Consider the following 18,464-nt stretch of genomic DNA (forward strand, 5'->3'; position numbering starts at 1 on the left):
AATAAGTGATGGTTGTACATGTCCAATATGAAGGCCATTCTATTCCATGTATTACAATAAGCTGTCAGATCCACAGTGAACCAGTGTAAGGTTAGTTTCAACTTTAAAGATATAAACAACATGGTTAATTCGACTGTTCAATCCTTGTTGCCCTTTATCCTTAAGGGGCATCTATCATTTCAAAACTTAATTTTTGCCAACATATAAACGCCTATTTAGAGCAAAATCTCACCCCCAAATTCAACCGCAAATTATGAATTTTTAATATAAAATCCAAAACGGACCAGACCTGTAAAATCTTCCGAACACAACCCAAGCTGTCTGCTCTGATATAAATCAGATAGAGTTTCTCATACGGAATTATCATCATAAGAACTCACAAGAAGTTTCAAAGATTGTCAAGGACCAAAACTCATTTTATTTTTTTGATGAAAAACAAGAAGATTTCAGTAAGAAAAAGAAGAGATATTATATCATTGTCGGAGTAATAGTTAGTGAATTAAGATTGTTTTGCCATCACCGAAAAAACTATAAGTCTTATTAGTAGTATCATACTGTTACTGGGCAGAGAAAAAAAATTAGGATCAGGCAAAAAATTATATACTTCCAAAAAGAAAGATTCTTATTCAAAGACCACAAGGTGGTACTATAATCAGAACTTAAGTATTCAAGGTCCAGCGAATCACTCCAAATCTCTGAAAACCCATTTTATTGAGTCAATAGCAAATGAAGTTCACCCAGTTTTCAGAACTTTTGAGATGGACAATGTACAGGTGGGTTACAATCTTTAGATATTACATGGGCGTTATTGCAAATGGAGGAAGTCTTATTCCCTGGAATTGCTGATGTGATATTGATATGGTTCAGTACAATGTTGGTGCAAGCCACACTGTTACTACACCTCAATGAGATGGCATTTTTTGAAGTTGTAGACCCTTGAAATCCTATGAATGTCACGTCGCTCACTTCAACGTCTGAACCCTTATTTATCTATCAAATGCAAACAGAAACTGATCAGCAACTTTAACAGATAAATACATGGAAAGGAATGAGAATATTCAAATCTACTCTTCTAATATTAGTCCTCCTTACATCTTGTGGATAGGGAACTTCATTCTTAGGATAATATTGGTTGATGACGATGGGGTTGCCTACTTCTGTAAGTGCAATTTTTTTAAAAGAGATCTTCTTAGCATATCCAGAACCCCCCTTAGAATAACAGAAACAAAGAGTTAGTAACAGTTAAAATAAAATAAAAAGAAATATTGCTTAAGCTTTTAGTTTCATATATTTCTAATATTAATGCTTTCAATACCGGCCATGTTTTGATCCTTGCTCCATTCATGGTTCTATGGAAACTACAGTCATTCACGTGGACTTCTTTTACTGTATCATGAGCTCCACCTCCTCCTAAGCTTCCCACACTACAAGAATATAGATAGGAAACAAAAATAATAATAATTACTGTATCATGAGCTCCACCTCCTCCTAAGCTTCCCACACTACAAGGATATAGATAGGAATCAAAAATAATAATAATAATAAAAAAAATAATAAATAAATAAATAGATAAATAAAATAAAAGGAAAACCAATAAATAATGAGAACGGTTTTATCAATGATTAAGGCTTTGTTTGTCATTTATTTATGGGAGTGGATTTTCTACAACGTTACTGTGGGACCTCCCACATCACACTAATGGTGATGTGGAGAACGATATCATTCACATGGGGCCTACATGGTCAGAACAAGAGAAAGAAAACAATGAAAAAAAAACCATGTGAGAGGGGGATAATACATTAGCATTGTAGCAAGTTTTCCTTGTTTATTTATTATGATTTTGATTTGAAAGAACGGGAAATGCAAAGTTTTAGCCCCCACACATAATGGGTTTAAAGAAAATAAAAAATAAAAAAAACAGTGGAATTTCATATTTTTTTATTTCAATGTGTAAGTTATGTACCCCACATGTAATAAAGTCATTCCCCTTCCCTTCCTCAAAAATCTACCAAAAACGGTGGGACTTTAGTGAAGAATTGGGTGAGATAAATGGTTGATAAAATTTTCTAAATTTTGCTTAACCTTTCACCCCTTTTAAGTTCTGTACTCAAAAAGACCAAACACATACAAAACAACTCCCTTTAAATGGACTAGAGAAAATAGGCTTGGTTTTCTACTGCACAGGTCAAAACCTTTCACATCCAAGCTTTTATTATTAGTGTTCCCAAACATCCCCTTAACTTGCATTTTTGTGCTTTTCAACTTTATTATAGGTAGGAACTGATCGAAAGGTCATGAGCTTATGAGTCATGTGTTTACCTTATGCCATGGCCTGGTCCACATCTAAGATTCGTAATGTTGATAAAAGAGGTACCACCAATAATGGCCACACAATCATCTCCTGTTATTTGGACAAATGAAATCAAATTAATTAGCCAATTCATACACAACATGGACTCATGGAGGGCTATAATGGTAAGAAAAATTGAAAAGAACAGGGGCAAAATTGTCATAAAAAGTACCTGTGCCAATGTGAGAACGATGGATCAGAACTTGAGTTGAGTCTGCTATGACAATACCATCTGTGTTTGGGCTGTCTTTTGGTGCAATGATATTGAGGTGAGAAATAGTTACTCCATTGCAGCCAAGGAGGGAGATATGGTTTCTTGGACTGTTCAAAAGCTTCAGTCCAGTCAGGTGAAGACTATTGCATTTGTGGAAACATAGTGCCTGCATGTAAACATTTTATAAGATTATAAATTTCACCTTTATGTGTAACTTGGTCTAGGAACTCTAGACTCTGGATTAAGTTGAGGTTTTCCTAGGTTTTCGTAGACTACATTTCCTAAAACTTGATTGGAGATCAGGATGCACTTATCATCTTCAACACTCTATGCTGTGTTTGGCAAAATTTTTTTTATTTCAATTTAGTTTTTTTAAGTCAGAAATATATTTTGTGTTTCTGTTCATTTGGAATATTTTTGTTAAAAAAATGTTAGATGGTAAAAGAAAAAAAGAAAAAAAAAGAAAAAGAGGTAATTCTATCACTAAAATGAACAGAAACACTAATGCACAATAATAAAAGTGAGCTCGAGAATCGAAATCATTGGTTTGGTTTTTGTTACAAAATTGGGTTTCAATTTTTTATAGAAAAACATCAATCTGTTTCTCCAAGGATCAACAAATGTGTTTTCTCACCCGATTAATTTAAAAAAAAGGAGGAAAGTCATGGGCCTTTGCACCCAAACACAGAAGACAGTGGATAAATGAGGCTCCCACCCTTGTTGATGTCCATGTGCACCACCTCATTGGCTCCCACATTGACGCAAGGGCCGCACAATGAAAGAGTATTCTTTACCTTTAAAAAAAAAAAGTCTAAACATATCAAATAGATCACACGTGTAATATTTTAAATTTATTTAAAAAAAAGAAAAGAAAAAGATTTTTCTTATCATTTTCAGGAAAAGAAAGAGAATGAATAGCTAGTAATAATTTACCGTAGGTCGTCGTTGTTCAGAATTTGGCCACCAAATACTACCTCGGCCATCAATTTGGCCAGTTCCATAGATGTTGAGGCGATCTATACTAGTGAATAAAAGCCATATATCATCGTGTCCCTCATATCCTGAAATAGTATATGGTGCAACTATGTTTCCAGAAACCTACAATCACAAGAAGTTGAGAAAAAAAAATTTATTCAATTTTATTTAAATATTTTGATGATAACCATGAATTAATGAACCGTTTTAAGGTGGAGTTGTAGCTAGGATAGTCCCCGTGTTTGGCGGTTACAGTAATAAACAAACCCGTTCCTAAGCGGTTTTAGATATTGTAGAAAAAACTTCAATGGTTCCTAACAAGATAGTTCCATTGTTAGTGTTGCGAATAAACAAACCGTTCCTAAGCGGTTTTAGATATTGTAGAAAAAGGACTTCAATGGTTCCTAACAAGATAGTTCCATTGTTAGTGTTGCGAATTTTTCATTGTCATGAGATCTAAGATGTCCTTCGCTTCAAAAGGAAAATTAGAATACAAAATCATAATAAACTTCTTCAAACTCTCTAAGAACATATATAAGCTTCTTAAAATAATAACAAAGAAATTATGATGAACAATAAACAAGCCCCACCATAGTTTTAGTACCATCTACAAATAAGTTTGTAGTAACAAAACTAAAGCTACATTAGCTGAAACTTGCAGAAGAGAAAATACCAGCAAAAATACCTCAAACTATAGCCATAAAACTTGAACATAAGAACATATAAGATATTCTTTGAAACAATATTGATGGTTCCACTACCATCTAATACCTAACCGGTAATTTTGTACTGATACCATTGGAAATCTCATCTGGTTCCATTTATTATTCTATACCAAAATTAGATCCAAATACTATCCCATTTATTTTAAAAGAACAATTTCTGATTCTGGTCCCAAATTGACACCTTACCCCAAAATAAGATAAGTAGTAATAAAGACAACATTAAAAAATAAAACCACAAGAAAAATATTCAGCACACCCTCACTGGAAGATTTCCCAAGTGAAAAGTCATCTAGAAATTCTACGAGTTGGATGTTTGGAAAATAATTGACTACCTAAGGTATGTAGTCCCTTGGTAGTCTTTCATTTTTACCTTAATATTGATGTTGTGGTGGAGGTTGCAAGGACCACCGAACTTCATAGGCTTCAACAAGAATGTCTTTTTAGAAGGTATGATGAGTGTAGGAGTGTACGTAGGAGCAATTCCACACATCGCAGTCCATGTTTTTAGAAAGGCCTACAAAATGATAACAAAGTTGCTATTAAATTTTAATTTTACTAGACATCACTTCAAAACTAAATGCCTATTTGCTTGTTTATCTAAGGGCCCGTTTGATAACGTTTTTGCCGTTTCTGCTTCGAGAAACGGCACAAACAGAAATAGAATTGAAGGTGTTTGATAGTCATGTTTTTGGAAGTCGATAGTAACCAGCGAAAAGAAAGGGCATGAGTTGTTTCCAGAAACGGCGAACTTGTTTCGCCTAGGTCGTTTCTTGAACCATAGTTATGTAGAAATTTCAATTTCAATTTCATAAAACAAGTGAAACGAAATAGTTTTATCAAAAGCTTTTTGTTCCGTTTCTGCCATTTCTGGACACAGAAACGTGTTTCTTGCAACGTTATCAAACGGGCCCTAAGACGAGTATCGATCAATTAAAAAAATGTTGCATATTCTAAATTCACATATAGAGGTCATATTCAAACAGTCAATTTAGAAAGAACCCTGTCAGTCTAATGCTATCTACGCCCAGACACATTGAGCATAAAAAGATCACGTTTCGCCCAGCCCATGTGTTGAAGATGCTCTTGCACTCCCTTCCATTGGCCTTGTGCACTGATGTTCCCTACACCAAACTAACAAGGTTCTTTCTCCCAATTATATAATAACAATCTTATATGAAAGATTTACCCCCGAGTCATCAGTTTTGCCATCTCCAACAGCTCCATATTTTACCACATTAAAAGAATCTGATACTGTAGCATCAAACCCATTACTGGAATGGAGTAAAACCATGCATAAAATCAAGAAAATGGTGAAGCGATCCTGCATATATAACAAATTCAAAATGAAACCATGGAAGAAAAATAGCTAACAAAAAAGGTTTACAGTTTGTAAACCTCAGATCTCTTAGCACAGTACTTGCCCATTACAGAACTAGTTTAGAATTCGAAAGAGAGATCTAAGAACAACTCACCATTCCATCAATGAAACTAGAGTGATTCTACCAAAAAAATAAAAAAAATAATGAAACCAGAGTGATATCGTTTGCCTTCTGATGCCAATTTAAATCCAAACTGGTTTCCATACTCCATATATAGAAGTTCTAATGCCCAATTATAGTATGGTCATTAAACTAAAGGTTGAGCGTTTAATGGCATCAGTGAATTTATTGCAGTATTCTTTATTTGATAGTTAGGCCCCAAGTGTTAGTGGTATGGCCACGTTGGCCGGCCTTATCCTAACGTTACTTTCAGTTATATCTCGTATAGGAAGCAATGTGGAGAAAATTTAGGGGAGGGCAATTCTTGACTGACTAGGTTACCGATATTCTCCAATGGTAACAATAGAAGTCTAGAAGAATAGACTTTGGAACAATCTAGGGGTCAATATCGCACAAAATAGACAAGTACCTTATCGTTCATCACTCTATTGCTTCTCTCTCTGTGATCACTGTATGCAGGAATTTTCATTGACTATAGTAGTTGCAGCACTTTACTCATAACCTTTGAATTTTAAGGTGTTGATCTTTGCCAATTGAGAAGCCCCCCTTAGGTCAATATTCTTGTCTTAATCCTTCTAGTTTTTTGTGAAACAAAATTGCATACATCACAAGAACCACAGTGCACCTAGCATACAGGGGGAGGTATAAGAGAAGGGAGAACTCAAGAAGGCACATCTCACTTTCAAGGCAACGTGCTAGGTTACACAAGTCATAGGCTTTACTAATCGATCGAGTTGGAATGTACCTTTGATCTATCTAGTTAATTATTGGATTGAGTTTTCCTTTATTCACGCATGGCCATCATTGGCCTCGGTTGGGTGCTAGGGCAATGTTGAAGGGTGTTAGATCAAACACCAAGAAACACGAATAATAAAGAGACAATAGATCCGTACGACAGAGATTTAACGAGGTTCACACACCAGGATGGTGTGCTACGTCCTCGGGCGAAGAAGAAGATGATTCACTATGTAGAAGAGAAATTACACCCTAGTAGCGGTGAAGAAAAACTCGCCCTGAAACCCTAGCTGTGTGAAAACCCTGGAATACAATGACTTTCTCAACAAGCAACAGTACATTATATATACTCCAAACCATAGGTCGACCCATCGGATCGCGAGCGATCTGGTCGAACCATACCCCTCTGCTTCCATCACAGATCTCTAAAAAATTTCCTATTCGGGTCATCACCAAAATATGTCGGATCGGGTCAATCTTCAAAACGGGTCAAGAATTCGAAACAAACTTAACAAAGGGTATTTTGGACATTCTACAAATATGAGGGAGTAATAATGATCTCCTTAATGCCATTCAAATCTACTTCACTGATCCTAGTCGGATCAATTGGCCGGTTAACCAAAACTTAACCTGCCTCATCCCAAAAGTTTCAAGTCCAGAGTCCCTGCTTGATTTTTAGGCCCATCTTCTTCTGTAGTATCATTTACAAATTTATTATCAAAATCCTTGCCAACTCAAGCATGAAATTGATAGCCTAGTTACTGATTTCCAAACTGCCTTCATTTCTGGCAGAAGTATTGGTTATAACATTCTATTGTGCACTGAGCTGGTTATCAAAAGAACCAAACCCTACTACCCTTTTTATGCTTACATTCATAAAGCTTTTGACTCCATCATATGAAAATACATCAGATATATCATGTCTCAAATGAAATTCCCCCTATCTTTACTAATTGGGTCCATACTTGCGTCCCCTCAGCTAAATTCTCCATTCTTATCAATGTTGTCTCTTAGGATTTTTCAGTAGCAGGGTTGGTATAAGATAGGGTTTCCCTATGCCTCCATTTCTCTTTTCTCTTGCTTTAGAATGGTCTTCTAAGATGCTTGACAATAAGGGTGGATCTTAAAATCATCCACCACTTTCCCAAATGCCAAACCCTCCAACCGTCTCATCTGGCTTTTATCAATAATTCGATGATTTTTATCAAAGCAAATCTCAAGTCTATCACCGAGGTAAACTCCCTTCTCCACTATTTTGCGACTACCTCTGGCCTTCACATTAATGGATAGAAATCCCAACTCTAATGGACATTTGTCATTTCACAATTTAATTTGTTCAAACATAATAACTGTTTATTTAAAAAAAAAAAGACCACTGTCATCAGTAACACATTGGCAAAACCTCACACGACGTCAGTAAATTCTTATCCAATGTCCGTCACAAATTTTGAATTTTGGATTTTTGTATAAGAAAAAGAGGGGCAGCCTGGATCAAGTCCTTATGCGAGAATCATTTTCGTATGAGGCTGATCCGCTTGATCTAACGAAATCTATCCAACAATCAACACCCTGATAAATTCTATCTGTTTGGATCAGTCCATACGAAAAGGGTTCTTGTGCAAGAACCTAATCCACATTCTTATAAAATCTTCCAAATATAGTCCAAGCTATATGCTCTGATACAAATCAGATACAAATTCTCTTTCGATTTTCCCATCTTCATAAGCACTCACAAGAAGTTGCAAAGATAGTCAAGCACAAAAACCCATTTTATTAAATCAATAACAAATGAAGTTCACCCAGTTTTTCAGATCTTTAAAGATGGACAATTTACTGGTGGAATACAATCTGTACATATTACATGGACGTTATTGCAAACAGAAGAAGTCTCATCCCCTGGAACTGCTGATGTGATATTGATTTGGCTCAGTACAATGTTGGTGCAACCCACACTGTCACTACACCTCAATGAGATGGCAATTTTTGAAGCTGTAGACCCTTGAAATCCCATGTATGTCACGTCGCTCACTTCAACATCTGAACCCTTTTTTATATATCAAATCCAAACAGTAACAGATAAATATATAGAAAGGAATAAGAATATACAAATCTGTCACATTAATATAAGGCATCTCCTTACATCTTGTGAGGAGTAAACGTTTGTGTTAGGGTAAAATTGATCGATGACAATGGGGTTGTTTACTTCTGTAAGTGTAATTTGCTCGAAAGAGATCTTCTTAGCATATCCAGATCCCCCCTTATAGAATAGGAACAAGAGTTAATAATAGGTAAAATAAAATTAAAGAAATATTGCTTAAGCTTAGTTGCATATATATATTTATGTTCTAATAAGATTTTCATTACCGGCCATGTCTTGATTCTTGCTCCATTCATGGTTCCAGAAAAACTACAATCACTCACATGGATTTCTTCTACTGTATTATGAGTTCCACCCCCTCCTAAGCTTCCCACACTACAAGGATATAGGGAGGAAACAAATAAATAAATAAATAAAAGGAAACACCAGTAAATAATGAAAAAGGTTTTATCAATTATTAAGGCTGTGTTTAGCATTTATTTACGGGAGAGGGTTTCCTACAATATTAGTGTGGGAGGAACCTCCTATGCCACTTCAACCGGAGTAAATAATTAAAGAACTTCTAAAAATGAAAAAGAAAGGAAAGAGAACCACGGTAAATAATGAAATTTTTATAATTTTTTATTCCAATGTGTAAAGTTTTGGGCTCCAGTGTAATAAGTCATTCCCCTCCTTTCCCCTAAAATCCTACCTAAAGTTGTGGGACTTTGGATAAGGATGGGGTTCAGATAAATGGCTTGGTAAGTTTCCTTAATTCATGGCCTATTTTGGAAGTTTTTTGGTGTAAGCCCCACGCTCAATGGATTAAGCTAAACGTGGATGGTTGCTCTTTAGGAAATCCATGAAAAGTTGTTGCAGATGTGGTGCTTCGAGATCATTCTGGTAGGGTGATTTCTTCATTAAAGATTTTTCTTGGAGTTATGTCAAATTTTGGAGCAGAATTTGCTAGCTTGATGGAAGGCGTAGATTCGGCTTTGGATTGAATGTGACTATGGCAGTGGTCATTTCTGTTCGCTCAATGTTTTCCATGGGTTGTGGCTCAAGATTGGTTGTTTCTTCAATCATATCTTAGACCGTTGTCGTGGAAGATCACCCACTGCTTTAGGGAAAGGAAATCTGATTGCTGATTTTTTGGCAAAAGATGCTGCGAAAACAGGAATTTCATCAAATATGACTTCTTTCCCTTTGCATGTCCGTGGTGAGATTGCTATTGATGCTACCTCACGATTGAGATTTAGATTTCTCTAAGGGTGTTAGTGGTCCCTTGCTGATGGCATTGCCGAAGGTGGGGGTTTTCTATCGCTTTGTGGTTGTTTTTGTCTAGGAGTGCTTGAACATTAATCTCTTGTATTTTTTTTTTCCTTTGCTTTTCCTTTTCTAATATAATCTGATATTTCAGCAAAAGAAAAAAAAGAGCTTATGAGTTATGTCTTAACCTTATACCATGGCCTGGTCCACAACTAACATTCGTAATGTTGATAAAAGAGCTATCACCAATAATGGCTACACAATCATCTCCTGTTCTTAGGACAAATAAAAACAAATTAGTTGGCCAATTCGTCCACAACATGTATGGACACATGGAGGGCTATAATGGTGAAAAAAATTGAAATGAATAGAGGCAAAATTGTCATAAAAATACCCTCGTACAATGTGAGAGTCATGACAGAACTTGGGTTGAGTCTGATATGAGGATACCATCAGTGTTTGGGCTGTCTTTTGGTGCAGTGATATTGAGCTCAGAAATAGTTACTCCATTGCATGCACTGAGGGAGATTGTTTCTAGTGGGTCAAATCGTCGGTCCACTTAGTTGAAAACCATTGCATCTATGGAAATATAGTGCCTGCATATAAACATTTTATAAGATTTTGAGACTATAAATTTCACCTGTATGTAACTTGGTCATTTTTTTTTTCTGTTCATTTGGAATACTTTTGTTCAAAAAAATGTCGTATGATAAAACTGAAAAAAATAAAAATAAAAATAAAATAATTCTACTGTTGAAATGGGCAGAAAACTTATGGATGCACAATAACAGAAAGTAACCTTATTTTGTACCTGTGGTGACATTCACAATGGCAACATATGTGGTGGTGGTGGTAGACAGAGTTAACATTGAAGAGCAAATTTATTTTGTTTTTGTTACAAATTTATGTCATAATTATTTAAGGATAAACTTAAAATCTGTTTCTCCAATAACCAATAAATGTGTTTTTCTCACCTGATTAATTTTAAAAGAATAGAAAAATATATGCCTCCTTGATCGCAGCACCTTATGGCCTAGACCACACAGGGCGCGAAATGAGGCCCCCCACACCTTGAATAGAAAAAAAAAAAAGAAAAAAAAGCAACCCAGAAAACCCCCCCCCCACCCCCACCCCCACCCACCCCACCCTTTAGCCATATGCCCACCACCTCATTGCCCCCACAATGCACAAGGGCTGTGGAAAAAACTGGAAACTTTCCCAAAAAAAAAAAAAAAACACAAATACACACACAACAATGGGCTGAACGTCATATGGTTTTCAGGAAAATAAAGAAAACGAAAATTAGTAATAATTTACCGTAGGTCGTTGTTGGTTGCTCATCTCCTGAAAATACAAACAAATACAAGAATAAGTCGAATTAGTATATATATATATATATATATAGAGAGAGAGAGAACATATTGGTCTTCATCTTGGTAGTAAATGGAAGTAGATTTTTGCCACCAAACACTGCCTCGGCCATCAATTTGGCCAGTGCCATAGATGTTAAGGCGATCTATGCCAATGAAGTAAAGCCACACTTGATCTTCTCCCTCATATCCTGATATAGCATCGGGTGCAACTATGTTCCCTGAAACCTACAATCACCACAAGTTGAGATAATCATGGATTAATGAACCATTTTAAGGTGGTGGAGTTGCAGGATAGTCTATGTGCTAGGCGGTTACTGCAATGGAGTAAAGGATGGATACCCATGCATGCAGGCCTGCACTCTACTAGGTGTTCTAGAGGCAGTTATTGTAGAAGAATGGAAGGTCAAAGGAGAAAGGAGAGATCACCACAACGTAGGGGGAATTTTTGAGCCGTTTCTAGGGTAGCTGGTAGGGAATGGAATTCTAAGGGTAGGGGTGGAAAATACCCTCTTAACATGGGATTTATTTATTTATTGCTTAAGGTCAGCAAGAATAAATTAATAAAAGAAAGAACTGAGTACAGAGAGATTCACTTGGGGAAACAAAAAACAAAAACCAGATTTCCTTTCCACCTTCCCCAAGATTCCACTATCCTAGCTGCTATTCCTGGAGGTAAACAAGTTCCTATTATTCCATTAGCAGCTAAGTTTCGTTCATAACTAGGGGGAGTTGCATGCAGATAACCACTCCACTCCATCTCACACTATCCATGACAGGTGGGGATCAAACCAGTGGATGATGTGAGTGGAGTTGGGGTGGTTACCGCAGGGGAAAATAACCTTCCTCCACACAAAGAGTGTGAGGGGCTGTAATTTCTTTTTGACTTTTGCATTAACTGTTTCACTGTCTTGGATTCTTATGGACAATTTTTATGCCCAATAGTTGCATAGATCTATCTACCAAAAAATAAAATTTTACTTAGGCATCTTATGGGACATAATCATATAGTTTTAGTGCTATCTCCAAACAAGTTTATAGTAACAGAATTTGAAGGTCCACTAGTTGAACCCTCCATAGGAGAAAACTATAACCTTACAACTTAAAAACAAGAACATGAGTTATATCCTTTGAAACGGCACTAACGGTTCTAATACCATCTAATACCTAATCAGTATTTTGGTAAGATAACATTGGGAATCCCATCCTGTCCCATTTATTATTCGATACAAAAATCAAATCCCAATACTATCCCATTTATTTTGGCGGAACAATTCCTGGTTCTTATCGCAAATTGACATCCTTACCTCAAAATAATTTAAGTAAATTAAGAAAACAATAAAAAAAAATAAAACCATGAGAAAAATAATTCACCACACCCTCAATGAAAGTTTATCAAGTAAAAAGTCATCTAGGAATTCTAACAGTTGAATGTCTAGAAAATAATGTGAATCAACCACATGTTAAAATTCAGACCATTAACCATCAATGGTTTTTTTTTTTACCTCAACATTAACATTTTGGTGGTTGCAAGGACCATTGAACTTCATAGGCTTCAACAAGAATGTCTTTCCAGAAGGTATAATGAGGGTGGGAGCGGTTGAAGGATCAGTTCCACATACCACAGTCCATGCTTTCAGAAAGGCCTAAGAAATGATAACAAAGTTGATATTAGATTTTAATTTTACTAGATATTAATTTAAAACTAAATTCCTATCTACTCGTTTATCTGAGACGAGTATTGATCTATCAAAAAAAGAATATATGTTCTAAATTCACTTATAGCGGTGACATTCCAACAATCTATTTTATAACTATACATATATTCGAATTTGTAATAACAATCTAACATGAAAGATTTACCCCCGAATCATCAGTCATGCCATCTCCAACAGCTCCATAGTCTATCACATCAAAACAATTTGGTTGTGTAGCATCAAATCCATTACAGGAAATTAGTAAGGTCATGTACAAGATCAAGAAAATGGTGACGTGATCCTGCATAACAAAGTCAAAATGAAACCATGGCAAAAAAAAAAAAAAAAAAAAAAAAAAAATAAATATAAAAATAAAAATTAGCACATGCAGTACTTTCCCATAACAGAACTAGTTTAGAACTTGAGAGAGAGCTCTAAGAAAAAACTCACCATTCTATCTATGAAACTAGAGCAACATAAGCTTGCCTTCTGTCAGAAGTGTCAATTTAAATCCAAAACTTGTTTCCATACTCCATATATAGGAGTTCTAATGCCCAATTATAGCTTATGGCCATTAAACTGACGGTTCAGTGTTTAATGGCATATTTAATGATTACTAATTTCTTTACATAATTACAAATCAAGTGAGATATCATCAATGACTTTATTGCAGTATTTTCGTCTTTCTATTTTTACTTTTTGGCAGTTAGCCCCAAGAAGTGTTGAACACATGGCCTCTAAATTTTGAGGTGTTGGTCTTTGCCGACTGAGTAACCCCACTTATGTCAATACTCTTGTCTTAATCCTTCTAGATTTTTCATCAAACAAAATTGTAACCGCAGTGCACTTAGCATATAAGGAGAGGGACAAGAGAAGGGAGAACTCGAGAAGATGCAACAGTGTGAGGCACATCTCACTTTCAAGGCAAGTTGCTAGGTTACACAAGTCATAGGATTTCCTAGATCGAACGAGCTAGCATATACCTTTGATCTAAATAGTTAATTATTGGACTCCTTCACCCATGTATGGACACTGTGTTAGGGGATCGAAAGGAAGTAACAGTGATTTTTTTTAATGCCATTCAAAGCTACTTCATTGATCCTAGTCAGATCAAGCTGGTTAACCAAAACTTTATCTGCCTCGCCCAGAGGTTCCATGTTCGGAATCCGTTCTTGAGTTTAGGCCCATTTTTCTCTGCAATGTCATTCACAAATTCATTCTCAAAATCCTTGCCAATTCAAGCACATAATTGATAGCTTTGTTAGTGATTCCCAAACTACCTTCATTTGTGGAAGCAAGTATTGACTATAAGATGCTATTGTGCACTGAGTTGGCTAGAGGATTTGATCGAAATAACCACCCCCTGCTACCCTTTTGAAGCTTGATATTCATAAATATTTTGACTCCGTCAAATGGAAATACATCAGAGATCATATCTCAAATGAAATTCCCCCTATCTTTACCAATTAGGTCCATGCTCGCATCTCCTCAACCAAATTCTCTATCCTGTCAATGCTTGTTCCTCAGGCTTTTTTAGTGGCAGGGTCGAATCTTAAAGTTATCTACTCTCTTTCCCAAATATCAAACCCTCCAACTATCTGATTATCCGATGTTGGCCACAAATTTTATAATTTATATAATTTATATAAGAAAAAAGAAAAGGAGGGGGGCGGGGGGGGGGGGGGGGGCAGCCTCATAAAAATACAATTCTCTTATCCATTTTCCCATCAAGAAGTTGCAAAGATTGTCAAAGGACAAAAACCCATTTTATTGAATCAATACCAAATGAAGTTCACCCAGTTTTCATAACTTTTGAGATACACAATTAACAGGTGGAATGCAATCTGTACATATTACATGAGCGTTATTGCAAATAGAGGAAATCTCATCCCCTGGAGCTGCTGATGTGATATTGATTTGGCTCAGTACAATGTTGGTGCAACCCACACTCTTACTACATCTCAATTTGATGGCATTTTTTGAAGTTGTAGACCCTTGAAATCCTATGTATGTCACGTTGCTCACTTTAACATCCAAACCCTTCATTATATATCAAATGTAAACAGAAACTCATCAGCAACTTTAACATAGAAAGGAATGAGAATGGGCAAATCTAATCCTCCTTACATCTTGTGCTCAGTAAACGTTTGCATTAGGGTAATATTGATCGATGACGATGGGGTCTCTTACTTCTGTAAGTGTAATTTTCTCGAAAGAGATCTTCTAAGCATATCCAGAACCACCCTTAGAATAACAGGAACAAGAGTTGGTAACAGCTAGAATAAAATTAAGGAAATATTTCTTAAGCTTAGTTGCATATATGTTCTAATAAGATTTTCATTACCTTCCATGTCTTGATCCTTGCTCCATTCATGGTTCCAGAGAAACTACAGTCTTTCACATGGACTTCTTCCACTGTTTCATGAGCTCCATTTTTTCCTAAGCTTCCCACACTACAAGGATATAGAGTATTTCTTTTATTTATTTATCTATTTATTTTTAGTAATAGACCAAGCATAACCAACCAATTAGGCTAATTAATAAAGTGGTGATATTGAACCTTGGTTCTTAATAGAGGAAACAAAAACTAAAAGGAAAAACTAGTAAAGAATGAAAAAGGTTATTAGCGAGTAAGGTTGTGTTTGTAATTTATTTATTGGAGAGAGTTTCCCAATCTTCCACACCACACCAACGTTGATGTGGAGAACGCTATCATTCACATGGCTACAAGATTATTAGAAGAGAAGAAAGAAAAAAAAAATCATAAATAAATAAATAAATAACCTATGTGAGAGGGCTATAGTAAACTAGCATCATAAGGACTTCTCCTTCATATATTTACGCTTTTGAAATTTGAAGTGTTTTTTTTTTTTTTTTTTAGTTGCAGTTTCCTAAGGTCTGGCTCTAAAAATGCGAAACACAGCAAATAAGTTTCCATCCCAAAAGTTCAAACTAGTTGGAGGGACTTTTATGTGTATTAGGGGAACTGTAATTTAATTACTACACATGTATACAGTGAAAACCTACTTTGATGTCATGTAAAATTTTCATCCCAAAAATTCGAACTAGTAAGTTGAGGGACACCAAGGTATATGAAGGGGTTTCAAGTAAATTAGTAGCTGATGAGTAGCTGATGTGGAACTAAATTCCCACCACACATACAAAGCAACTTGCACGCACACTGTGCCTTTCAACTTATAGGAACTGAGAGGTCGAGTGTGTGTGTGTTATAAATCATTAGCTTATGAATTATGTCTTAACCTTATGCCATGGCCTGGTCCACATCTAACCTTCGTAATGTTGATAAAAGAGGTGCCACCGTTAATGGCCACACAATCATTTCCTGTTGTTGGACAAATGAAATCAAAATAGTTAGCCACTCCATATACACAATATGGGTTCATGGAGGGCTTTGATGGTGAGAAAAATTGAAAAGAATAAGGTCAAAATTTTCATAAAAATTTATCTTTTTTTTTTTTTTGGGGGGGGGGGGGTGGGGGGCGCTAAAAGATCAAAATTAAATTAAAAGAAAAATGAAATAGAAATACAGAATAGCCATGGGCATACCCATGCAGAAGCAAACAAGGCAATCATAAAATTGTACCTGTGCCAATGTAACAGTCATGGATCAGAATTTGGGTTGAGGATGATATGTCGATACCATCAGTATTTGGACTGGGTTGCGGCGCAGTGATTTTGAGATTAGAAATAGTTACTCCATGGCAGCCATTGATGGATATATGATTTCTAGGGCTGTTCAAATGCGTCAGTCCACTTAGTTGAAGACCATTGCAGTTATGGAAATTTAATCCCTGCATGTAAACTTATTATAAGATTTCAATATTATAAGTTTCACCTTCGTGTGTAACTTGGACTAGACTTTGGGCCATGGTTCTAAAATTTTGATGGGTCGGTCAGTATCAGTTGGATCAGATCAATCTTGGCTTTGACTGATCTCCTTTTCTGACTTTTTCGATCTCAATACACAGGTATGATCCAAGGGTCAAAATATTAAAAAAAAATAATAATAATAAATAAATAAATAAATAACCAATTTTATCGAAATTGGGAAGGAAGACCTCAGTTCCATAATCTGTTTATAGAGCTCCTATTGGTGTTTTTTTCATTTACTCTTTTTATTTGGATGATTATTTAATTCATGGATCGTCCTCTACTGATGGCAATGCCGAAGGTGGGTAGGAAGACCTCAATTCCATAGTTCTGTTTATAGGGCTCCTATTGGTGCTTTTTTCATGTACTCTTTTTATTTCATTTTAATATAATTATATTACTAATTTTGAGCCCCCCAAAAAAAAGTTTTTCTTTTTTTTTTGGTAATAAAAAATGGTGTTCCATGGTAGTGATCATAGCCCCCATATTGCAAGCAGAAGCAGGTAGTGATCATAGCCCTATATGGCAAGCGGGGCTTCCGCGGGACCAATGGGCAATAGTGGGCATGCCAAGACTGCCCAAGACTCGAACCCACAACCAGTAGACTCGAGCAGTGATGGGTTAAGGGCATTTTCACCACTATGCTACCAAGTTTCTTTTGAACGTTGTCATAGTGACCCTTAATATCTATTAGAAAAAGAAAGAGAACAAAGAGCTACTGATTATTTACCGTAGGTCTTCGTTGGTTGCTCGTTTCCTGAAAATACAAAGCAATACATGAATAAGCTGAAAAGTGCGATGAGAGAGAGAGAGAGAGAGAGAGAGAGAGAGAGAGAGAGAGAGAGAGAGAGACATACAGTAGTTTGTGACCACCAAACACTTCCTCGGCCATCAATTTGGCCGGTTCCAGAGATGATGAGGCCATTTATGCCATTGAAAGATAGCCACACATCGTGTCCCTCATATCCTGACTTGGATTTGGGAGCAACTATGCTCCCTAAAACCTACAATCACCACAAGTTGAGAAAAAAAAAAAAAACATATAATTATTTAAATACTTTAAAGGTAACCATTAATTAATTAACTAGAGGGAAGCTTCGCACAAAAAGTGTGAGGGGGAGCTGTAATTTTTTATGGTTTTGACTTTTGAGTCAATTCCTTCTCTGTCTTGGTGTATTGGGGATGACTTCTATCCATCAGTTACAGAGGTTAGATCCTCTGCACATTTTTTCAGGTGAACACATGTTTCATGTGCCAAAATCTGTCCGTGAATGGACAAAAAATAAAACCATTCACTTATTCAGATCAGATGGTAGATCTGATGAGGTTAAAATATTGTAGATAGGTAGATGCAGAGATCATATACTCACGTATTAAGTTACAACTCAATCGGAGTTACCCAAGTGACAAAATTAAGGGAAAAATATTGTTAAGCAGGCAGTTTTGCGGTGTGGGATGCTTTCCCACACCCCTCCCCTTACATTCTAACTATGTGGCCATGTGGGCTTGCTTTTCACACTCTCTCTTTCGGACCATTTGGACTCACTAAAACAAAAAAGGCTTATAATTATGGTTTTTCCGTAGTAAAAGGTTTAAGAATCCGCAATAATAGGCTATTGCTGCAGATTAACTGCGGTCATGCTATCCGTAGACAAGCTTTGC

At 36.1% G+C, this 18,464-nt stretch overlaps 2 protein-coding genes and 1 pseudogene across 4 annotated transcripts; all 3 read right to left on the reverse strand.

The window, feature by feature from the left end:
• Positions 1-601: 601 nt before the first annotated feature.
• Positions 602-5,824, reverse strand: LOC122077755 (probable polygalacturonase At3g15720). Of its 2 annotated transcripts, XM_042643612.1 has the most exons (9): positions 5,737-5,824; positions 5,451-5,585; positions 4,635-4,778; positions 3,498-3,662; positions 2,523-2,730; positions 2,320-2,401; positions 1,316-1,424; positions 1,093-1,209; positions 602-990 (listed from the first exon to the last, which is right to left on the reverse strand). In XM_042643612.1, the coding sequence occupies exons 1-9, from the start codon at positions 5,737-5,739 to the stop codon at positions 745-747; spliced, it is 1,209 nt and encodes a 402-aa protein (XP_042499546.1). In that variant the 5' UTR covers positions 5,740-5,824; the 3' UTR covers positions 602-744. The 2 variants fall into 2 exon arrangements, with proteins under 2 accessions (XP_042499546.1, XP_042499547.1); XM_042643613.1 differs by lacking the exon at positions 3,498-3,662.
• Positions 5,825-8,248: 2,424 nt separating this feature from the next.
• Positions 8,249-13,467, reverse strand: LOC122078590 (probable polygalacturonase At3g15720). 2 transcript variants are annotated; one of them, XM_042644627.1, is made up of 9 exons: positions 13,078-13,212; positions 12,720-12,860; positions 11,263-11,442; positions 11,162-11,188; positions 10,246-10,440; positions 10,033-10,120; positions 8,863-8,971; positions 8,639-8,755; positions 8,249-8,545 (listed from the first exon to the last, which is right to left on the reverse strand). In XM_042644627.1, exons 5-9 carry the CDS (start codon positions 10,295-10,297, stop codon positions 8,306-8,308), a joined length of 606 nt encoding a protein of 201 aa, XP_042500561.1. In that variant the 5' UTR covers positions 10,298-10,440; positions 11,162-11,188; positions 11,263-11,442; positions 12,720-12,860; positions 13,078-13,212; the 3' UTR covers positions 8,249-8,305. The 2 variants fall into 2 exon arrangements, with proteins under 2 accessions (XP_042500561.1, XP_042500562.1); XM_042644628.1 differs by lacking the exons at positions 8,249-8,545; positions 8,639-8,755; positions 8,863-8,971; positions 10,033-10,120 and adding an exon at positions 13,362-13,467.
• A 1,247-nt stretch (positions 13,468-14,714) lies between these two features.
• LOC122077999 lies at positions 14,715-17,875 on the reverse strand (annotated as a pseudogene).
• Between the last annotated feature and the right edge of the window lie 589 nt (positions 17,876-18,464).

This window comes from Macadamia integrifolia, chromosome 5 (assembly GCF_013358625.1).
Source record: "Macadamia integrifolia cultivar HAES 741 chromosome 5, SCU_Mint_v3, whole genome shotgun sequence".
In the NCBI taxonomy this organism is placed as follows: domain Eukaryota; kingdom Viridiplantae; phylum Streptophyta; class Magnoliopsida; order Proteales; family Proteaceae; genus Macadamia; species Macadamia integrifolia.